This window comes from Poecilia mexicana, unplaced genomic scaffold (genome assembly GCF_051168715.1).
Source record: "Poecilia mexicana isolate PSO_F unplaced genomic scaffold, ASM5116871v1 scaffold_2, whole genome shotgun sequence".
In the NCBI taxonomy this organism is placed as follows: domain Eukaryota; kingdom Metazoa; phylum Chordata; class Actinopteri; order Cyprinodontiformes; family Poeciliidae; genus Poecilia; species Poecilia mexicana.
Window position 1 is genome coordinate 44,228,091 of NW_028263371.1, and position 19,089 is coordinate 44,247,179.

At 37.5% G+C, this 19,089-nt stretch overlaps 1 protein-coding gene and 1 pseudogene across 1 annotated transcript in view; one reads left to right on the forward strand and one right to left on the reverse strand.

Moving 5' to 3' along the window:
• Positions 1-214: 214 nt before the first annotated feature.
• The window catches only part of kcnj3a (potassium inwardly rectifying channel subfamily J member 3a), a 41,920-nt gene continuing 23,045 nt past the window's right edge, over positions 215-19,089 (reverse strand). Inside the window, exon 3 of the mRNA XM_014997139.2 lies at positions 215-2,049. Coding sequence (XP_014852625.1) covers positions 1,454-2,049 — 596 coding nt within the window. The 3' untranslated portion in view covers positions 215-1,453. The remainder of the gene's footprint in view (positions 2,050-19,089) is intronic.
• Positions 10,380-13,922, forward strand: LOC148160875 (uncharacterized; annotated as a pseudogene).

Consider the following 19,089-nt stretch of genomic DNA (forward strand, 5'->3'; position numbering starts at 1 on the left):
GATGGATGGAGCTAAATCCTGGAAGAAAATCTGTTAGAGACCACAAAAAAATAAATAAATAAATAAATGTTGTGAGCTGCAAACAGGTCATATAAGTACATAAATATGTATATTTTTTGAATTTCTGATTATTACTTCTTGTAATCAGCCGGCAGTAATGCGTTCATAAAACGTGCAACGCACCAAATATATTCCACCAAGTACCAAGATACTAAATAGTTACGTTAGATCTTTATTCCTGAATAGATCAGTTATCATACAATGTCTTTGATGCATTTAGAGAAAATCAGATTTCATGGCACAGATCAAGTAAACAAAACAATCATAGGGGGTGTGGTAGACCCTGTGGCTGTAGGTTGTAGTTTTTATAATATTATTGCTTTCATCACAAAGGAGGAATATTATGGTCCCTAAAAACAAAGATTATTTCAATTTTTTTTTTTTTACAGGCCCACCAAATCTAACCAGTAACACGTAAGTTGAAAATCTAGTGGTGCCCTTGTTAAAGCGGCACTGGCTTACTGAAGATTGCATTTTGGTATATAATGAGACAAGAAAGGCTTTCTAACATCTTAAGGATTTATATGATTGTTTTGTGCTTATCGGTTACAGCTATAGAGTATTTCAACTTAAGTGTTACATTAATAAGCAAGTGAAAATTGCGTATCGTTGTGCCCAGTTTTACTGACGCTAATAACGCATTTGTAAATATAGTATGCATCATCTAGCAGCACTTTCTGTATCCAATCAGATAAAATCTTTAAAGCGCACATGGTAAAATAGTCTGTATATGAAATACCAAAAAATACAGCTGTGAACAAACATGAAAATGGGAACAAGGTAATATAGTTAAGGCTAAACATCTTTGTCTATTACCTTTGTATAGCTAAGTCAGTAAGAGGAGCATGCAACCAACGTAACATTGCCACAATTTTACAGTAAACAACAAAAGCAATCAACTCAAAACAAACATGTGCCTTTCTTCACTACAGATTAGAACCAGTGTAATGTAAGTTTTCAGTGGTGTAAATCATATGGCTTTGTGCAATTGTCCACTGTCTGTAAATTCACTAATGAAATTGTTTTTTTTGGTCTTTCTGTTTTGTGAAATCAACAAATTGTCATGCCAGAAACTGAGATTCGGTTCTACATGCGTCGCTTCTTACATGCCAGATTGTGCTAATTGTACATCATCCTAAAAAAGAAACAAAGAAAGGAAAAAAAAACAAAGAAAAATAAATAAATCTGAGGTCTTTCATTAGAGCAAGAACACTTACATCCAGGGACAAATGTGCTCATTTCCATCCCCCTACTTTATATAAGGTATTTGTGCACGTATTCTACAGCTCCTTTAATATAAGAATATTGTCCGTTAATAAATACGGAATAGTACAAGGATTTCAGGTTCAGAAAAAAAAAGGAGATAGCAGGAGTTAAAATTGGTTGTGTGCTTTTATGTAAAGCGATCCGAGTTCATTTTCCTAAGTTTAGGTGGCAAGTGTCCGTCCATCCTCCCACCTCCTCCCCCAGCTAGTCGCTGCAGCTTCGGGGGCAAGTCCGCCACCGACTTACTGATGGGCTCTGTGCTGATCTTGGAGGCCTTCCCGGCCTGTTTGTCGTCAGAGACGCCGGGGACTGAACTGATTCGCTGCAGCTTCATGGGCAGGTCTCCGAAGCTGTAAGTCATCTCTGAGGTGGTGGAGCTCATCCTCAGCAGCTTCTTGGGCAGACCGTCTCGGCCCGTGATCTTCTGCAGCTTGGTAGGCAGCTTGGTGGTGCTGTCATTGTCCTCCAGTGTCTCCAGGCAGTCCAGGGAGCTGTTTTTCTCCCCACTGTTGCACAGGGAGGGCGCCATGAGGGGCGAGGACAGAAGGAGCGCCTCCTCCTGCTCTTTCACGCTGTAAGGAGGAGTAGGCACCTCGAACGTGGCATGAAACTGAGAGTAGTCCACCTTGAAGAAGCCCTCCTCCAAGGAGATGACAGGAAAGAACCGGTGTCCCCAGAGAACCTCGTCCTCCGTGTACGACGTCCTCGCCTGGCAGGTCATCCCTGCCAGAGAAACACAAGACACTTTTAAGCTTCTGGAATCATATAAATGAACGTCTTCGCTGCGCAAAGAAAGCAGCACTGAATTGCTCTGTGGCTCCGATGTGAAACAATGTGCCTCTGATTCAATTATGTGCTTGGCGCCGTTCCATAAAATCAATAATATTTCCAACATTATTTGTGCTATTTTTAGATTACAAAGCAAACAATACTGTAAACATAACAGCCCCATCGAAACAACATTTATTGCATTACAGAGCCAGCTCCCTGAATAATAAGCCTAATTGATTTTTATGTTTCTGCACGTGATGTTTGCAAGCACTTTCCAGGCTAATTTGAAAAATAATTAAAAGTTATTTGCTGTGTGAGTTTTATATGAATTACAAAATATTTAATCCTGAAAGCCTCAATTCATTTTGACATAAAAGCTAAGAAAAACCTGGAAGCATATTTGTCATGCAGTTACGGCACAGTGCTAAACTTGATATTAGCACCTGAGTCCATTATTCGTTCAGATTTGTTCTTCAGTGTGCCTTTTAACTCTACAAACAGTGCCCAACGCAAGCTAATTAATGTATTTTATCGAAATTTTATGTAAAAGGCCCATGCAAAGAAACACAAATTACCAAAAAAAAAAAAAAAAAAACATCTGGAAAGATGTTTTGTTAGCACCAAAGATCCACAGCTCAGGTGGGACAAGCTGTCAGTAAGTCAACTGTTAGCTGTAAGCTCCTCAAATTGGTATTTAAACTAAATTGGCAAGAAAAAAGCAATTTATTGAAAGAAAGCTTTAAGAAGTCCTGCTAGCAGTTTTCCACAGGTCATATAGAACACACACACACAAAAAAAAAAAAAAAAATACATGAGAGAAGGTGCTCTGGTAGATGAAACCAAAATGGAACTTTTGAGCTGCAAATACTTTGTTCGGTATAAAATTAACACCCCACATCTCCCTGAACACCTCATCTCTGTGGTGAAACATGGTGCTGGTGGCATCAGGATGTGGGGTTGCTCGTCTTCAGTAGAACTAGAGAAGCCGGTCAAAGTTGATGGTAAGATGAAGGGAACCAAATAGAGGGATTTCAAGAAGAAATTAAACAAAATAATAGACAAAGCAATTTCACTTTCTGAATGTGCAGGTAAAGAGACGCCCTAAAAGATTTACAGCTGCATAGATAAGGGCTGAATGCCATAAACCTGCAAAACCTTGCTTTTGTAAAAACAAAAAAAATAAAAAAGTATGAATAACTTTGCAGTGGAGTGTTACAGGTTAAGGCTTACCTATTGTGTAAAGATAAAAAGTTTCGTTTTGTGATATTAAAGTAAAGAAACAAGGTTCTCAGAAAAACAAAGTAACTGCAGAAACAGATTTGTCCTCACATCACCTTTTACGCTACTTGCTTTTTCAGTTCACATCTTAAGCTTGGCTTCTAGCTACAAAAGATGAAGGATTAAGATAGTCAGTACTCCCTCTGAGTACTACATTATCACAGAACATGTCCACAGGAAAACATTTAACTTTCTTTGATGCAACAAAGGCAAATTAAAACTCATGCAAAAGTCTTTAAATTATACATTAGGGATTTTGCATATCCATTGAAATATTTCGGGTTAAACTGTTCAGTCGTGTCCATTTTAAAGAACAAATTGAAAACAAAACGTCCTGTTTTGCATGTGCTGGTTGTTTCATCTGAGTGTTTATGTCTGCTCCAAATCACACCATGATGAATTTGGAATAAATGCTCCCCCTGTGAAGAAACATTTATTCCATTAAACCCCTGCGTCAAACCGCCCTTCATATCCACAAAAGGAAATTAATACAGTTAGCAAACCCTGTCTTTAAAATTAGTCAACACAAACATCTTTTCATGCAAACTTATTGGAGGCTTGTTAGTGATTACTCATCAACGATATTCAGCAGCTCCTGTTGTAGCTGTCTAATATTACACACTGCTGCTTAAAGCAAAGCCCTGCGAGTCTCATAATATTAACATTCAGCTGTAAAAATCTGTTTTTAACGTCTTGCAGAAAATCAGCAGTGGATTCTGAAAGTGGTATTACATCATCCCATCACAAGTGGATTTTGGCCTTTTTGACTTCTTGAATAAAAAAAAAAAAAACATGTTTGTATCCCTACCTTTCAAATGCACAACACGGATCAAAAATGGTCCATTTCAATTTTCCGTTTCAGCGTATGTCTTTTTCATAAAGCTTAATTGACTTCAAAACATTTTATCGTTCACTCTTCTAAGTATTGCACACATATCTGTGTTTTGTTCAGTAGAAATCATTTTATTTTTTCGTTCCAACTTCGTAAACAAGTGCAGTTTTGAATCCTACCTCAGGTTTACGCACATGGGACAGAAACAATCCACCTACATTTACCATAGCTGTGTGATGCAAGGCTGTATTACTCAATAGCTAGAACTGTCTATACAAGAAGACCAAGAAGGAAAGTTGGATAAAACATTTTCTTCCTCTTGAGCGGTGGAATCAGACAGAGAGGTGGATGTAACGTATATAAAACATACAACATGTTTGCTCATTTGATTTCACTATAAACACAATAGTCGTTTCATACAAGTTTGTATAATAGTAATGATAGAGCAGAGTCTATTATTGTTAAATGACCACAAATGTGTTGTGGTCATTTGTGAGGTATGTAAATGAGGAAATGGTAATTTTCACAGGTGTGGATTCAAGTCATGTGCCTGGAGTCAGACTCGAAACACAAATTTTAATGACTTTCGACTTGGCTTGATGAAATAATAGATATGAAATATGAAAGAGCTTGGACTTGAATCTGACATTAATACCAACGCCTCATACCTCCACTTCAACTTGACCCCTCTGGCACGAAAAGATTCCATATCTTACACCAAACATAATGTGCATTTCAAGGGAAAAATGCTGGGAGCGCCAAGAGGGAACCGTGTCAAACGTGTGATCCAGCCCGCTGTGTACACGCCGCCATTTAGCAATATGTCTTCCTCTTGTTGCTACAACAAGCACTCTGCATCTACCATGCTGTTTACCTGCTTTTCTTCTCCATCCTAGGATGAGAGAGCAATGCCTCTGTGGGTGGTAGAAAGGTCCTGCGTCCCACGCTATCAGGAAGGTGTGCACAAAGTTGGAAAAAGACAAAAATAGCTGTGCATGGCATCACCCAAACAAGGGGTAGGCTAGTATGCAGCATAGCTCTGTGCCATGATATTAAAACATTACAACGGACCTGAATTGATCAAAGGTGTTTGAAAAGCTGTGAACTCTTCCTTAACATAACATTTTTTTCTAAAAAAAAAAAAAAGGTAAAGCTAAAGACAAAAGTACAAAGCAAAATATACAAGTATTTACATTCTTGTGTTGTTTTTTTATTATTTCAGTTTAATCAGTATATTCTTCAGTACTACAGTTAGATTTTATGATACTGTTCTGCTAAAATTGTCTATCCGTCTATCCATCTATCCATCTATCCATCTATCTATCTATCTATCTATCTATCTATCTATCTATCTATCTATCTATCTACAAACTTGTAAGTTTCAATTTGTTTAAGTGAAACAAAAATTACATTCAGAACAGGGGCGAGAATATATTGCATGGTTTATCGTTTGTCGTTTATCATGATAAATTTCTTATGAGATTATTATTTATCATTTCCACATTCAGTTCCAATTGATGTTTAAAAAATCCTAAGACTGTCTGTTTTATCCAGATTGTTAATTTGTTACTATTTTTTCTCCACTGTTTCTTCAATAAATGTGTATCATTAAATATCAAAACATTTGAAATATGATTAAATGCACTTATTTTGTCCATTTTAGAGGAACAATCCACACTTCATCATTAATTTCCATAATCTACACATAAAACACAAATGTGAACAATTATATATTACTAATATATTGTTTATTTATATTGTATTATTATTTATGTATAATGGAATGTATTTTGCACAGACTACAAATACATTTTAGTAACAAAACTGAAGCAGAGAAGTGTCTTGCTGACTTTCTACAAGGTATTAATATATAGGTTTTGAAACTTAGGCTTTGGTTGAAGCAGTTGTGTTTGATATAATGTGAAGACATCGTTTAACAGACTCATTTGCAAGACGAAGAATGTGGCTTAAACTGAATAAATATTTCTTTGTGAGGACATTTGTGTCTCAAATGAATCCAATTAATCAAATATTTGCTCATCATCACTGGTCTAATCCGAACCTAATATTATTCGTGCAGACATTTGGTTCCCAAAACTGAGGGGCACTTGTTTACTGTGAGACACGGCTGCTGACAGCCAGAGTGTCATCACCCCAACTAGAAGCATCTGCAATTCCGCCTGATTCCCAGTGCCGTGAGATAATTCACTGATCACAACCCTGCACACAATCACAGATGTGCAGGAGACTGAACATCAAGTGCGTTTGGGGTATTCACAATATTACTTCAGCTCTATTGCTTCAAAGTCCCAGTGCCTTTAGGCTCATGCAAGCGTGCTGCGGTGAATGAAGCGGGCAAAGCTAATGTGAACTTGAGGGCCAAAGCGTTTGAGAGTTAAGCGTGAATAGAAATCCTATTCCATAGTGAGCCTGTTAAACAGCCTCCAGCCAAAACATTGTCGCCATCGACGTACGTGGTCACGGCGTACCAAATCTGAGGAGATCTTATCAAGACAAACATATGTTTTTTATAGGCTCGGAACGCTGACCTAATCACCATCAAAAGTTATCTGCTTTATTGAACACTGGACTTAGTGATGCAATGCTAAGCTGAAATCGATACTGTAAATACATGGCTGCAATATTAAAAACAGCTTAACCCATGTATTACAAGCAATGAAGTTGTAAACCGATGCTATGCCTAAGGCAAAAAACTGTATCGCAATACACAACACTCTGATAGTTTCATCTTACATCTATTGATAATGCTCTGTTGGTCCTGCAGATGATGCAAGAGTTATTGTGAGACCTCTGTCTCCTCTGTGAAACCCTGCCTCCTGTTTCAGTTTACTCCACGTCTAAGACAAGCCGCCCACAAAGGAGGCTCTCAGATAAGGATCATTCTTCTAAAACTAACAACTAATGGTACTGGACACAATCTCTAAATATAACACATTTCATTTACATTCATTATTCAATGCCCAATGCCGGAGCACTGCATAATTATAGACAGAGTTGCATCACGTATGTTCAATTGTGTTGCGAAGACCTGCTGTTCTGCTACGCCCACATTCATATGGCACACACTGTAAGAGATAAAGCACTAATATTGAACTGTGCACCTCCGCTCTCAGTGAGGCCATGACACCGTTTAATATTTGATAGAGATGCAAACATTATGTTAAGTATATGTAAACATTATCAGACAGAAACCTCAAGTGGTACAGTACGTCCTTGTAGCCTAAAATAGCAGCGGTAAAGAAAGGGAAGGCAGATTTCGTTATTTTCTGCTGTTGCTGTGCATTATTCCCAAAATAGGAATCCAGTCAAATGAGAAATCCCATATCAGATTGTCTGTCGTATTATTGGTAAGGTCTTATGTAACTCTGTAATACACGGCTGCCCGGCACTCTGTGTTTCTATGGAAACAAAACTGTTGGAATGAGTACATGTGACGGCCATAAACCTTTTCACTGCTCCATTTGGTCAAAAGTAACAGTGACACGACACGAAACAAGAGTGTCTCTCTCTCTCTCTCTCTCTCTCTCTCTCTCTCTCTCTCTCTCTCTCTCTCTCTCAAAGACCCCGACAACAACAGAGAGCGTTTTTTTCCAGCAAGTGCGGGTTCTGATCATACATAAAGCACCAGAGCCAGACAAATATTGTTTTTACTGTCAAAGACTTGTGACCTTTTAAGCACACAACCACAGAGTTAAAAGTGCTGTTTTTAGTGGAGTCTGGAAATTATATATTTTGGTGACGTATCTTCAGTGAAGCCCAGAGCTCTTGTTATAAATGTCACCTTTAATAAAGCACAGGGCAAGTCCCTTTCTTCTCCTTATCTGTCACTCTTACAATACATTGTAAAGTGAGTAATGGTGCAGAAAGTGTGTGTGGCCGTGTGTGTGTGGGAGGGGGGTAAGCATGTACCCCTTTGAGGTGATTGAAGGACACAGAAACGTTACTCAAAGGCAACTTTCCATAAGCGGTATTTTTTTTTTTTCATAAGAAAAAAATGTTTTAGCACTTTAACTTATACGGAAGTATAGAAATAAAAAGGACAAACAGCTAAAACTGAGAGGTATTTTTACAAATCTATTTTCATATTCTAAAGTTTTGTATGTATATGATTCTGATTTCAAACCTACAGTAAATGAAAAACATTAGCAAACAAATACAATCTCTGACAGAGATTACTTATAAGGGCAGGCTTATAAGTTATTGATTGGCGTTATTTACAGACCAGAACTTCTTGTGTTATGAGAATTGCTTCAAGAAAAAGTATGCTGAAAGCTAGTAATTATATTTACCACAGGTGAAAAAAGGGAATAAATAAAAGCATCTCTTTACAGAAAAGTGGCAGGGATGTTACAGAAGTTGGGTTCATTGTTTCTTGCAGTGAAGTCTGCTGAATATTGTTTTGCAAATTATTTTTCTAATCAGAAATGTTTTTCAAATTGTGCTTAAAACTGTTATGCATTTTAGAAAGCAAGACATATTTCCATAAACATTTTGTTTCTTCAAACTCAATATATTATTACAGCATATATGCATGGACTACATAACATAATACTAGGCTAGAAAGGCTAGAAATTAAAAAGATGAAAGCTCTGAAAACAGATGCAGTTAAATGTGCAAAAAATGGCAACTTTTTCACAAAACAGTGCTAACAACGCCCCGTAACTAGGGAACTTTGTCTCGTAGCCCATCAGTCATGAGCCCACAAGTCCAGAGTGGTTAGGTAGGATTACTCATTGAGTGAATATTAGAAATAATAATGAAGTGCATGGTGTAGAACTGGTTTTTATGAAATGTGCCATGAGATGCAAAAAATGATTCACCTCATTACAACTGACTTGAATTGATCAAAAGATTTTGTAAAAACAGGAGATTTGTGCTGAAAATTATGACGGTTTTAAAAATGTGATTTATTGTCAAAAGCAGAGCCAGGAGTTGAGACAGAACTTCTCATGTCTTTAGACAATGATATTGTAATATACAAAGCTGCATAGACTACTGCACTGCTCATATGTATATTAATGTGTTGGAGTTGGCCATATTTCTTCATAACTCCATAACTTAAGAGGAAAAAAAGAATAGGATCATTAAGGTAATATCATACTGCCATTATGACTTTAACTTGGCAGTGTACTCTACAATGTACCTTGTAGAGTACAGTGTGCTGTTTTTATTATTAGATTAAATATTATGTGAACACAAACTTGCTATTTGATTTTGCACAAAACAACATTGTGATGTAAATAATCTCAGTGAAATCTAACTGTGATGGACCTGTTTTCCTGCAGGGGAAAAAAATGGAGATGACAATGTTAAAAGGAAGTTCAACACTTTTTAATTTATTTTTCTGAATTTGATATTGAATATTGTAACTTACTCTCTCTCATTTCATTTTTAAGGTTTGGATATCTCTGAGCTCTTAATTGAAAAAATAGATTGTGATATTGTTGAAAAGGATGTGTTGTAATGTATATTGTTTGAGATGCGCACTCATGTTGAAATCAATCTACATTGTGAAGCAGCCCTCACTTGCAATGAATTGGAAGTATTTTAGAGAAATACACTGAATTACAAGGTTTTACAGAACAGTGCCCAATTGTAGATTCAACATGTAAGATGATAATTATATGATTTTAATAATAATAATAGGTTGTTATCTAAAGTAGGCTGGTCTGAGGCATGGAACTCTAGGGCTTAAAATGAGTTCCTCTCTGGCTCTGGAAATGACAGAGAATTACATTAAATAAAGCTGGTGTTTGTGCTGCAGCTGCTTGGAAATGCCAAAATGGAACAAGAAGACCTCCAGTTTCTAACCCAAGCTGTTTAAGACAATCATCGGGATAAAAACATTTAACCAAATATATTGGAATGGTGCCTTACAAAGACTTAAAGATCCTTCATTTTAACTTTAAACAACCTCTCATTATCTCACAATTTATTCTGATTTTGCCTTAACTCCTGCCAATGGTGTTAGCACTAGCTAATAGTAAACATTGGATCACAAGCCACTCACATTTGCGTCAACAGATATCACTACACAAGAGAACCTTGAGTTAGTTTTCCTCAGTCCAGACTTTTTGTGGGTTGTCTTCATAAGCCTTGAAGATCTTTACATATGCTATGACACTCATACCTGTTTGCAGTGGCGCAAAAGATGGGTATGCACTGTATGCAACGCATAGGGGCGCTGAACCAGAGGTAATGCCATAATTAATAATAAAATAAAGACTTTGTGGTATTCTCATTTAGTGACATAATTATTAGTTGTGCTACCACTCCCACATCACTAGAGGCAGTAGCAGCCCCGAAAAGGTGCAATTTAGGAGCAGATTTAGAAGTATACAGAAAGCTATGGAATTTGTTAAAAACTGTGAGCTGTGTTGAAGTAAATAAAAGACAGAAGTTCAAATATATGCTGAGAGTGAAACTCCTTCTTAAAGATGAAGCTATATCCCAGATTTCAAAAGAAAATAAAAACGGGAGACCGATAATATAGGAAATAGCGCCCCCTTTCAATTCCGGAGTGCAATGGTCCCATTTCCAAATAAGGTGTGAGACTGACAGTGGTCTGTCCTCGACCCTTTCTGCTTACTGCAGCGAAGTCCTTCTCAAACAACAAGGTAATGGTGGGTAACTATGGCAACCAATGACAGTTTAAAAGCCCGCCTACTCTTTCTGCAGTCAAGTTGCGTGCGCATCCGCGTAACAAGAAGAAAATGATACCGTTTCACATCTGGTTGGAGAAACATGCCCCCACTGACGTAAGGACTTCAGCTGAAAATACTGGAACGGAAGACGATTCACTGGTTACCGAACAGGAATTGATCTCCGTACTGGAGGAGACACCAGAGAAGAAAGAGTCCTCTAAGTCCAGCACTGAAAATGTTATCAATCAGGACACTTCTCTGCCTGAAGAAGAAGGTGATCAGAAGGATTCCTTTAAGACAGAGATTTGCAAAGAGGAACTTCTGAGTTTTATATCAAAGCCGGTCACCGAAAAGAAATCTGTCACAGAAAAACAGAAGAAAATGGACCAGAAAGGGGAAAAACAGTCAGTCTAAGCGCATCAAGAAGACGCCATTGTTGTGGAAATCTTTCCCTGAGACTGATGCTTACATAGATCTTGCATTTTTTTGTGAAAACAGTGACATCAACGGTCCTCTGTCTGAAAATCAAAGTCATCAGGCAGGTTTGCCCAGCAGCAAAAAAAAGACATTGTGGAAAGTGCTCCCAAAGTCTGAACCTTGCATAGATATAAGTTTTTTTGCTGAGACTATTGAAACCAAAAATGTTTCAATGCCGGCCGAAGAACATGAGGAGGTAGCTTCCTTGAAAAAGAAAAGTTACTCCGAGAATACTGTAATCTCTACAACACAGATAGTCACCAAAGAAGAATCCATCTTGAAACCCCAAGAGACACTGGATCAAAAAGGGGAGAAACATCCATCTCTGGGAAAACCCATGGACAACATCCAAACTGGGAACTTAACTGAGGTTTCTGTTAATCAAACAGAAGAAAATGTTCAAGGAGAGGATTTAACCAAAATTCAGAATTTGCCCCACTCTCCAGAAAAGACAAGTCAAGCAAAATGTATATGTGAAGTCAAATGTAAGGAGTCTGAATTGGCACATATGGAAGTACAGAAATACTTAATGCAACAGCTCGATGACATGTTCGATGTAAATCAGAAACTAAATGCTAAACCTCAACAGCTAAAAGATCTGACGAGGAAATTGCTCTCAGAGAGAAGACAGAGGAAGAAGACTATGGTTTCTGTTCAGACTCAGAGTGAATCACAAGACACCTCACCAGAATACCAATGTGCTTCAGTCCAGATGGATATGGATGTGCCTGAAACCAGATGTCACTTGAAACCAGTCCGTCAAACAATATCAACGCAAACAGAGATGGATGTGCTGGAGACCAGATTTCACTTGGAACCAGTTTATAAAACCATTTCAACCCAAACTGAGCTTTTTTTATTGCCGAGAAAACAACCCACTGAAACCAAAATGAACGGAAATCAGGATCGGCAGAACAAAGTATTCAAGAGATCTACAGATGAGAACAGGAGAGAGTCAGCAGCGAGAGATGCATCTGAACTGAAAGCTGTCGGTAATGAAAACATTTCTGGTGTCAACATTGAAAAAGAACTTTCAGTACCAGAAATAGTTGGAGACCAGGCAGAGACCATCGAAAACGAGATTCACACAAATGAAACAGCCATAGTTGAAGTACTGCAGGTGATAGAAGAAGAAATGGTGATGTGGGAGTGGTAGCACAACTAATAGATCAAAGAAATCTAAACGCAAGATCAAGAGAAAGGCAGCAACGAGAGATGCATCGGAACTCAAAGCTGTCAATGAGGAAAACATTTCTGGTGAAAACATTGAAAAAGAACTTTCAGTACCGGAGATAGTTGGAGACCAGGCAGAGACCATCGAAAATGAAATTCACACAAATGAAACAGCCATCGGTGAAGTACTGCAGGTGATAGAAGACGAAACGGTCTCCACAGCACAACAAAATGGAGACCATCAGGATGAGAAGAAGCGATCAAAGAAATCTAAACGCAAGATCAAGAGAAAGGCAGCAACGAGAGATGCATCTGAACTGAAAGCTGTCAGTAATGAAAACATTTCTGGTGACAACATTGAAAAAGAACTTTCACCGGAAAAAGTTGGAGACCAGGCAGAGACCATCGAAAACGAGATAAACACAAATGAAACAGCCATTGTTGAAGTACTGCAGGTGATAGAAGAAGAAACGGTCACCATAACACAACAAAATGGAGACCACCAGGATGAGAAGAAGCGATCAACGAGATCTAAACGTAAGATCAAGAGAAAGGTAGCAAAGAGAGATGCATCTGAACTTGAAGCTGTCAATGAGGAAAACATTTCTGGTGAAAACATTGAAAAAGAACTTTCAGTACCGGAGATAGTTGGAGACCAGGCAGAGACCATCGAAAACGAAATTCACACGAATGAAACAGACGTCGGTGAAGTACTGCAGGTGATAGAAGACGAAACGGTCTCCACAGTGCAACGAAATGGAGACCACCAGGATGAGAGAAAGAGATCAAAGAAATCTAAACGCAAGAGAAAGGCAGCAACGAGATATGCATCTGAACTGGAGAGCCTCTTTAAGGAAAACGTTTCTGGAGCAAACGTAGAACAAGAAGTTTCTACAGTAGAAACAATTTGGGATCAGACAGCCTTCGTTAAAAACGAGATTCACTCAATAGAAACAGAGATCGCTAAAGAACAGCAGATCACTGAAGAAAAAACTGAACTGGAGACTGTTGTAAACACGATTGAGACAGATCAACACTCGGTCCAAATCACTAAGACAATAAAACCAAATTCGGAAAAAATACCTGAGATCCCCCAGATTGCTCCTGAAGAAATTGTGACAATACTTCATGTAGTTTCCACAGAGGAGGAGTGTGGTCTAATGGAAAAGCAGAAAACATCGCCTCCACAAATAAAGGTTACATTAATCAAAGATGAAGTCCAAACACCACCTCAGGAATTAGAACTCCAGTCAGCTGATGAGTCAGCTGAGGAGAACAATATTTCTGAAGTAGAAGAGAACCCCAAGAAAAAGACATCACTGTGGAAGCGAATCAAAAAGGCTCTAACTCCACCACCTCTACGCAGGATCAAAAACAGATGCAAAGTCCATCCAGCATGAATGGATGCTGGACATCAGTTGACTTTAGACATCAACTGATGTCTACAGTAGATTGGATTTAAAAGGGGGGCGGGGCCACGTGTGTTTTGGGTGATTGGCAGTAATTGGAAAAAAAAGCTACTGTTGATTGTAATTGGACATTTTAATATTCAAAAGGCAGGACTGCACGGTGGGAAATGTCTCGCCGTGCAGGTGTGGGTTCACTCCGGGTGCTCCGGCTTCCCCCACATTCAACAACATCAGTACTCATCTTCATCCATTGTAAGATGTTAATTTCTAATTCGAAACAGAAAATCAGAAAACCAAATTTATTAATTAGAGGGATATTTAGAGAAAGAAAATGTAAACAACGTGGAACAAAAAGAGAATTTTAGAAGTCTAATCTGATACAAACTGGGAAAATTTTAGAAAACTATTTATCTTTCTGGGCAATCAATCAATCAATAAAATTTTATTTGTATAGCACATTTCAGCAGCAAGACATTTCAAAGTGCTTTACATCATTAAAAATAAAAACACAGTCATGTGGCATTGAATAAACAACCCAAAAAAAACAAACACACACACACACATATATATATATATATATATATATATATATATATATATATATATATATATATATATATACACACACACACGCACACACACACACACACATAAATGGGTGATTGGCAGGATTTGGAAAAAAAGCTACTGTTGATTGTAATTGGACATTTTAATATTAAAAAAGGCAGGACTGCACGGTGGGAAATGTCTCGCCGTGCAGGTGTGGGTTCACTCCGGGTCCTCCGGCTTGCCCCACGTTCATCAACATCAGTACTCATCTTCATCCATTGTAAGATGTTAATTTCTAATTCGAAACAAAAAATCAGGAAACCACATTTATTAATTAAATCGAGATTTATAGAAAGAAATGTAAACAGTATGGAGCAAAAAGACTTCTGTGTCTAACAAAGATGTCTAAACCTATACGAATTGGGAAACATTTTGAAATGTACTTATCTTTCTGGGTAAGATATCTATCTTTCTATCTGTCTGTCTGTCTCTCTGTATGTCTGTCTGTCTGTCTATCTTATTTCATCATTATCATTTTATCATTATGATATAGTTGTTTGTAATTTACACAAGATGAATATGGAGATGGAATGAGTTGGTTTCCTATCAAGCTATAAGAATGATAGAAAACTTTCTAACAAAAAGCCTCAGACCTGCAGCCCATCGGCAGTTCTAGACAGGCCAACAGAAGTGGCTTTTTGACTCACTTATATATTAAATGATGAAATATTGCCCTGTTTTCTGTTTCATTCTTCTTAATTGCCCTGTAGCCAGCAATTTATTCACATATATCTACATTTATTATTATTGATACTTTAATTAAAGATAAATTGTATAAGTTTATGTCATTGGGGCTGGGGGCGCCGATGACATGTTCGGATACACCTCAGAAAGTAGGTAGTTGGGCCCCTGCCTGTTTGTACATCAATGATCTATCTAATCTCTTATCTCTGCTGCCTGTGGTTAAGTGTTTATCTGTAGGGCCAACTGCTAAAGGTATGAATAATTGTGAAACCGCTTGCAGAGTTCAATCAGGCCTTCAGTGTTCAGTGTAATGATACATTCAGTGATATTATTCTACTACAGTGCTATTTTGTTCACAAGAAAAGGTATTAGCAATTAGATTAGGCAAATTAAGCATCCTCTGTTGTTTTAACAAAAAAAATTTGAGATTTAACTATTCTACACATTGCATTTAAATACTGTGGTGGTTGCTAATGCCAAAAAAAGTGGGAACAAAAATTCTCTCTTTTCTGTTTTATCACATAGAGTAATTATTAAATCAGTCTCAAACATTGTTGTAATGCTTGGTATAGAATTATTTATTCCAGCATTTATGAATTTAATACAATAGATTATTATTATTATTATTATTATTATTATTATTATTATTATTATTATTATCATCAAAGTACTTACAAACCATTTGCATCTTTTCTGTTATGCTTTCACCATTTCATGTTTTCACCATGTCATGGTGCTGGGTGACAATGCTAAGTTAAAGCTTAGCAATGTGGAAATCACAGTGTTCTGCTGCATCAGAATGGGGTACATCACTGTAAGTTTTTTTTTATAAACCATGAAGAAATTAAATAAGTGCCTATAAAATGATTAGTTTTTTTTTTTATTTTATTTTTTTAGATGAATCAGTCAGAAAGTAAGTAATCATTTCAGCCATTTTCCCCACCTGTTTAGATATCTTAGAACCGTATTTATATCTGGCTTAGAAGTGAAAATGACTGCACTATAAATAAGTGACTACAAGGGTCTTTTTCTACATTAAAAACACACACACAGGGATTAAACAGAAGCTCAATTGAGGCAAAGAATGAACCAAATGGGAAAAACACCACTGGAATCGGTAAAGAGCCAGTTCCTCAATCAGCCCTTTAGAAGAGAAATTTGTGACTCTGTGGATCCATTGCACTTCTAATTTCAGTAAATCGTTATCTGTTACCCTCAGTGACTCAGTATAAGACAATACCAGTGCATTTCAAACAGTCTGTGGAGTGGCTCTTCTCAGTAAAGTGCTGCATGAAATTCACAAACACTCCTGAGAAATCAGTAGTGTTCTGCTTGTTTTTCCAACAACCTGTATTACTAGCAATGCATACGATATTTATGTTATATGCTTTACATTTATGAGCTTAAATTGTCATATAGTTAGTTCAATGTGCAGACTGATACAAAAAAATCTTCTGTTAATTAGCAGAATAGCGAAATCAGCAAATAGCGAATCAGCAAATCATACAGCAACTCAATGCATTATCCAGGTGTGATAAAGACAACTTGATGAAGTTCAAACAGAACATCGGACTTTGAACTTGGCCTGGTCCAATAAGCTCAATTCAGCTAAAACTATAACATGGTAGGGTCAAAGTTCAGAAGATACATGAGAGCATGATTCCATCCTGTCTTATATCAGCAGTTTAGGCTGTGGTGGTTAGGGTTAGGGCTAGCTGGTACTGTTGCTGACCCTCTGCATCCCTGTATGACTACAGCAGACCCATCTCCTGATGGCTGCCTCTAACAGTATAATATGAAGTCGGAAGGTGTTGGAGATCACTCAGAGGTGTTCAGCTCTTTTTCTGTGTTGAAAAAGATGGTGTTAAAATGCTTGCACGACAAAGGTAAGCACTGAACAGGGAAGTCTTGCCGCTTTTGCTTTTGGAAGTTTAATGTCCTTCAGCCAGGCAAAGACACAGCCACTGTTTGTTGGGAAGTGTCTACAGTGCCTCAACTTTATTTAGCATAGTCCACCATTTTACAAAGCTCAAATCATCTCAAACATGACAGTACTCCAATGACCTTCACAGTAAACATATTCCAATCCAATAGAGCACATTTAGGATACTAATGAATGGGAAAGTCACATCATGCATGTGCAGCCAAAAATCTTCTGCCAATTTGCAATGCGCAGTCAACTCAATATGGACCCAAATCTCAGAGGACCGTTTCTGATATTTTGTTCAATTTACGCCCATGTCTTTAACCGTTCTGTCTCTCCCCATTTTTTGTGTAACTATTATCAATATAAGCCACCAGCTCCACAAGAAATATTTTTTAAAAAAGCTTTTGATAGCAAATGCTCCAGTTTTGCTCCATTTCTACTACAGAGATGCAAAACAGTTACTGCCAGAAATATTTTTGAAATACCTTATTTGATTAAAATATTTCAGTAATAGATTTGCAGCATGCTAAGCTGAGACCTAAATGACAACATAACATAATGGTAAGAAGTTTAAATCAGAAATAAAATAAGAGGGGAAAAAAAGTAAGGATTTTTTTTAATCTAGCAGAGAATATGAATGCTCCCAAAAAAGTTAAAAATCCTGTCTAAATGGTGAAAATGAAATAAAAAGATATCCATACGGAGGTAATGAATACAGTATCAGATCAAATGGAAAAGTGCAGGATGTGTCATCTCCCCTTTGTACAGCCAGTGCACAAGATGGTGATCCGTAGTGATGCAGACCCAAGACTCATCGCTGTACATATTAAGACAGCACTTATCATCACTGCATGCCTCCCAGTTACAGCACCACTCCAAACACAGATGTTTCTGCTCTGGTGTTAATAGCATCAATCAGATGGGATGGTAAACTCATAGCCTTGCTTATGCTGGTTGCTGAGACACAGCGGAGGATGTCAAGCTGTGTCATGAGAAGTTCAGTCATTACCTATCATGCTTAGAATATGGCGATCTTATGCTGTGTGGTCTGCCCTGGGTGACTGGGGAGCTCAAGCCTTTTGTGGGGAACCTTAACAGTGATTCCAACTGGGCACAAGTGTGAGATTCTCATGGCATGATATCCTTGAGTAAAATACCAGGGTTTTGTTGTATTTTCACAAAAATTTCAAAGTGGAAATACATAACATGATCAAACTGCTTCCACTTAAAATAATAAAAAACATTTATTTATACCATTACTAAAATGTGGACAATGATGTTTAAACTTGTAACATATTACCTGCAATATTTTTTAATCATTATGATTTTAGCATTAGTAAACATTGGGAAGAAACTAAATATAGTTTTCAATTATTTTCTGACTTTTTGCAGAGGGAAACCAGGAGATTAATTTCTTTAGTTTCATTTGTGTTGAGCAGAGGGTTTTTTATCCTTCAGATGTAAGGTTTTGTTTGCATTAGCTCATGATTTCCACCTACATTATCTATCAGTAGTCCTCCTCACCTGTCTTAGGATGTATCTAAGTTCTTAGTCATGCTTTTGTCTTGTGCGGGATTCTTGTGCGTTCTTATGACTGTTTAGTTGGTGAATACTCAGGTACACGTCAGTCTAATTTTCACTACGCCACATCATTTTGGCTCTTTGTCATCTCCGCCTTCACCAGTCGTGACACCATACAGCTGGAGAACATCCCTGTCACTCTGGTATTTTATCGGACATTTCATTAAATTCACTTTAAACTGTAGGAAAGTTATGATGGGAAATTAAAAAAATAATAAAACTTTAAAGAAAAATAATTTTGGCTTGGCTGGATTCAACTTTGAAACCCTCTTGAAGAAACTACTCAAGCTATTAACTCAGCCAAGACTATGCATTATTTAGGAACACGGGAAAAAAACTGAAGGCATTTCGGCGACC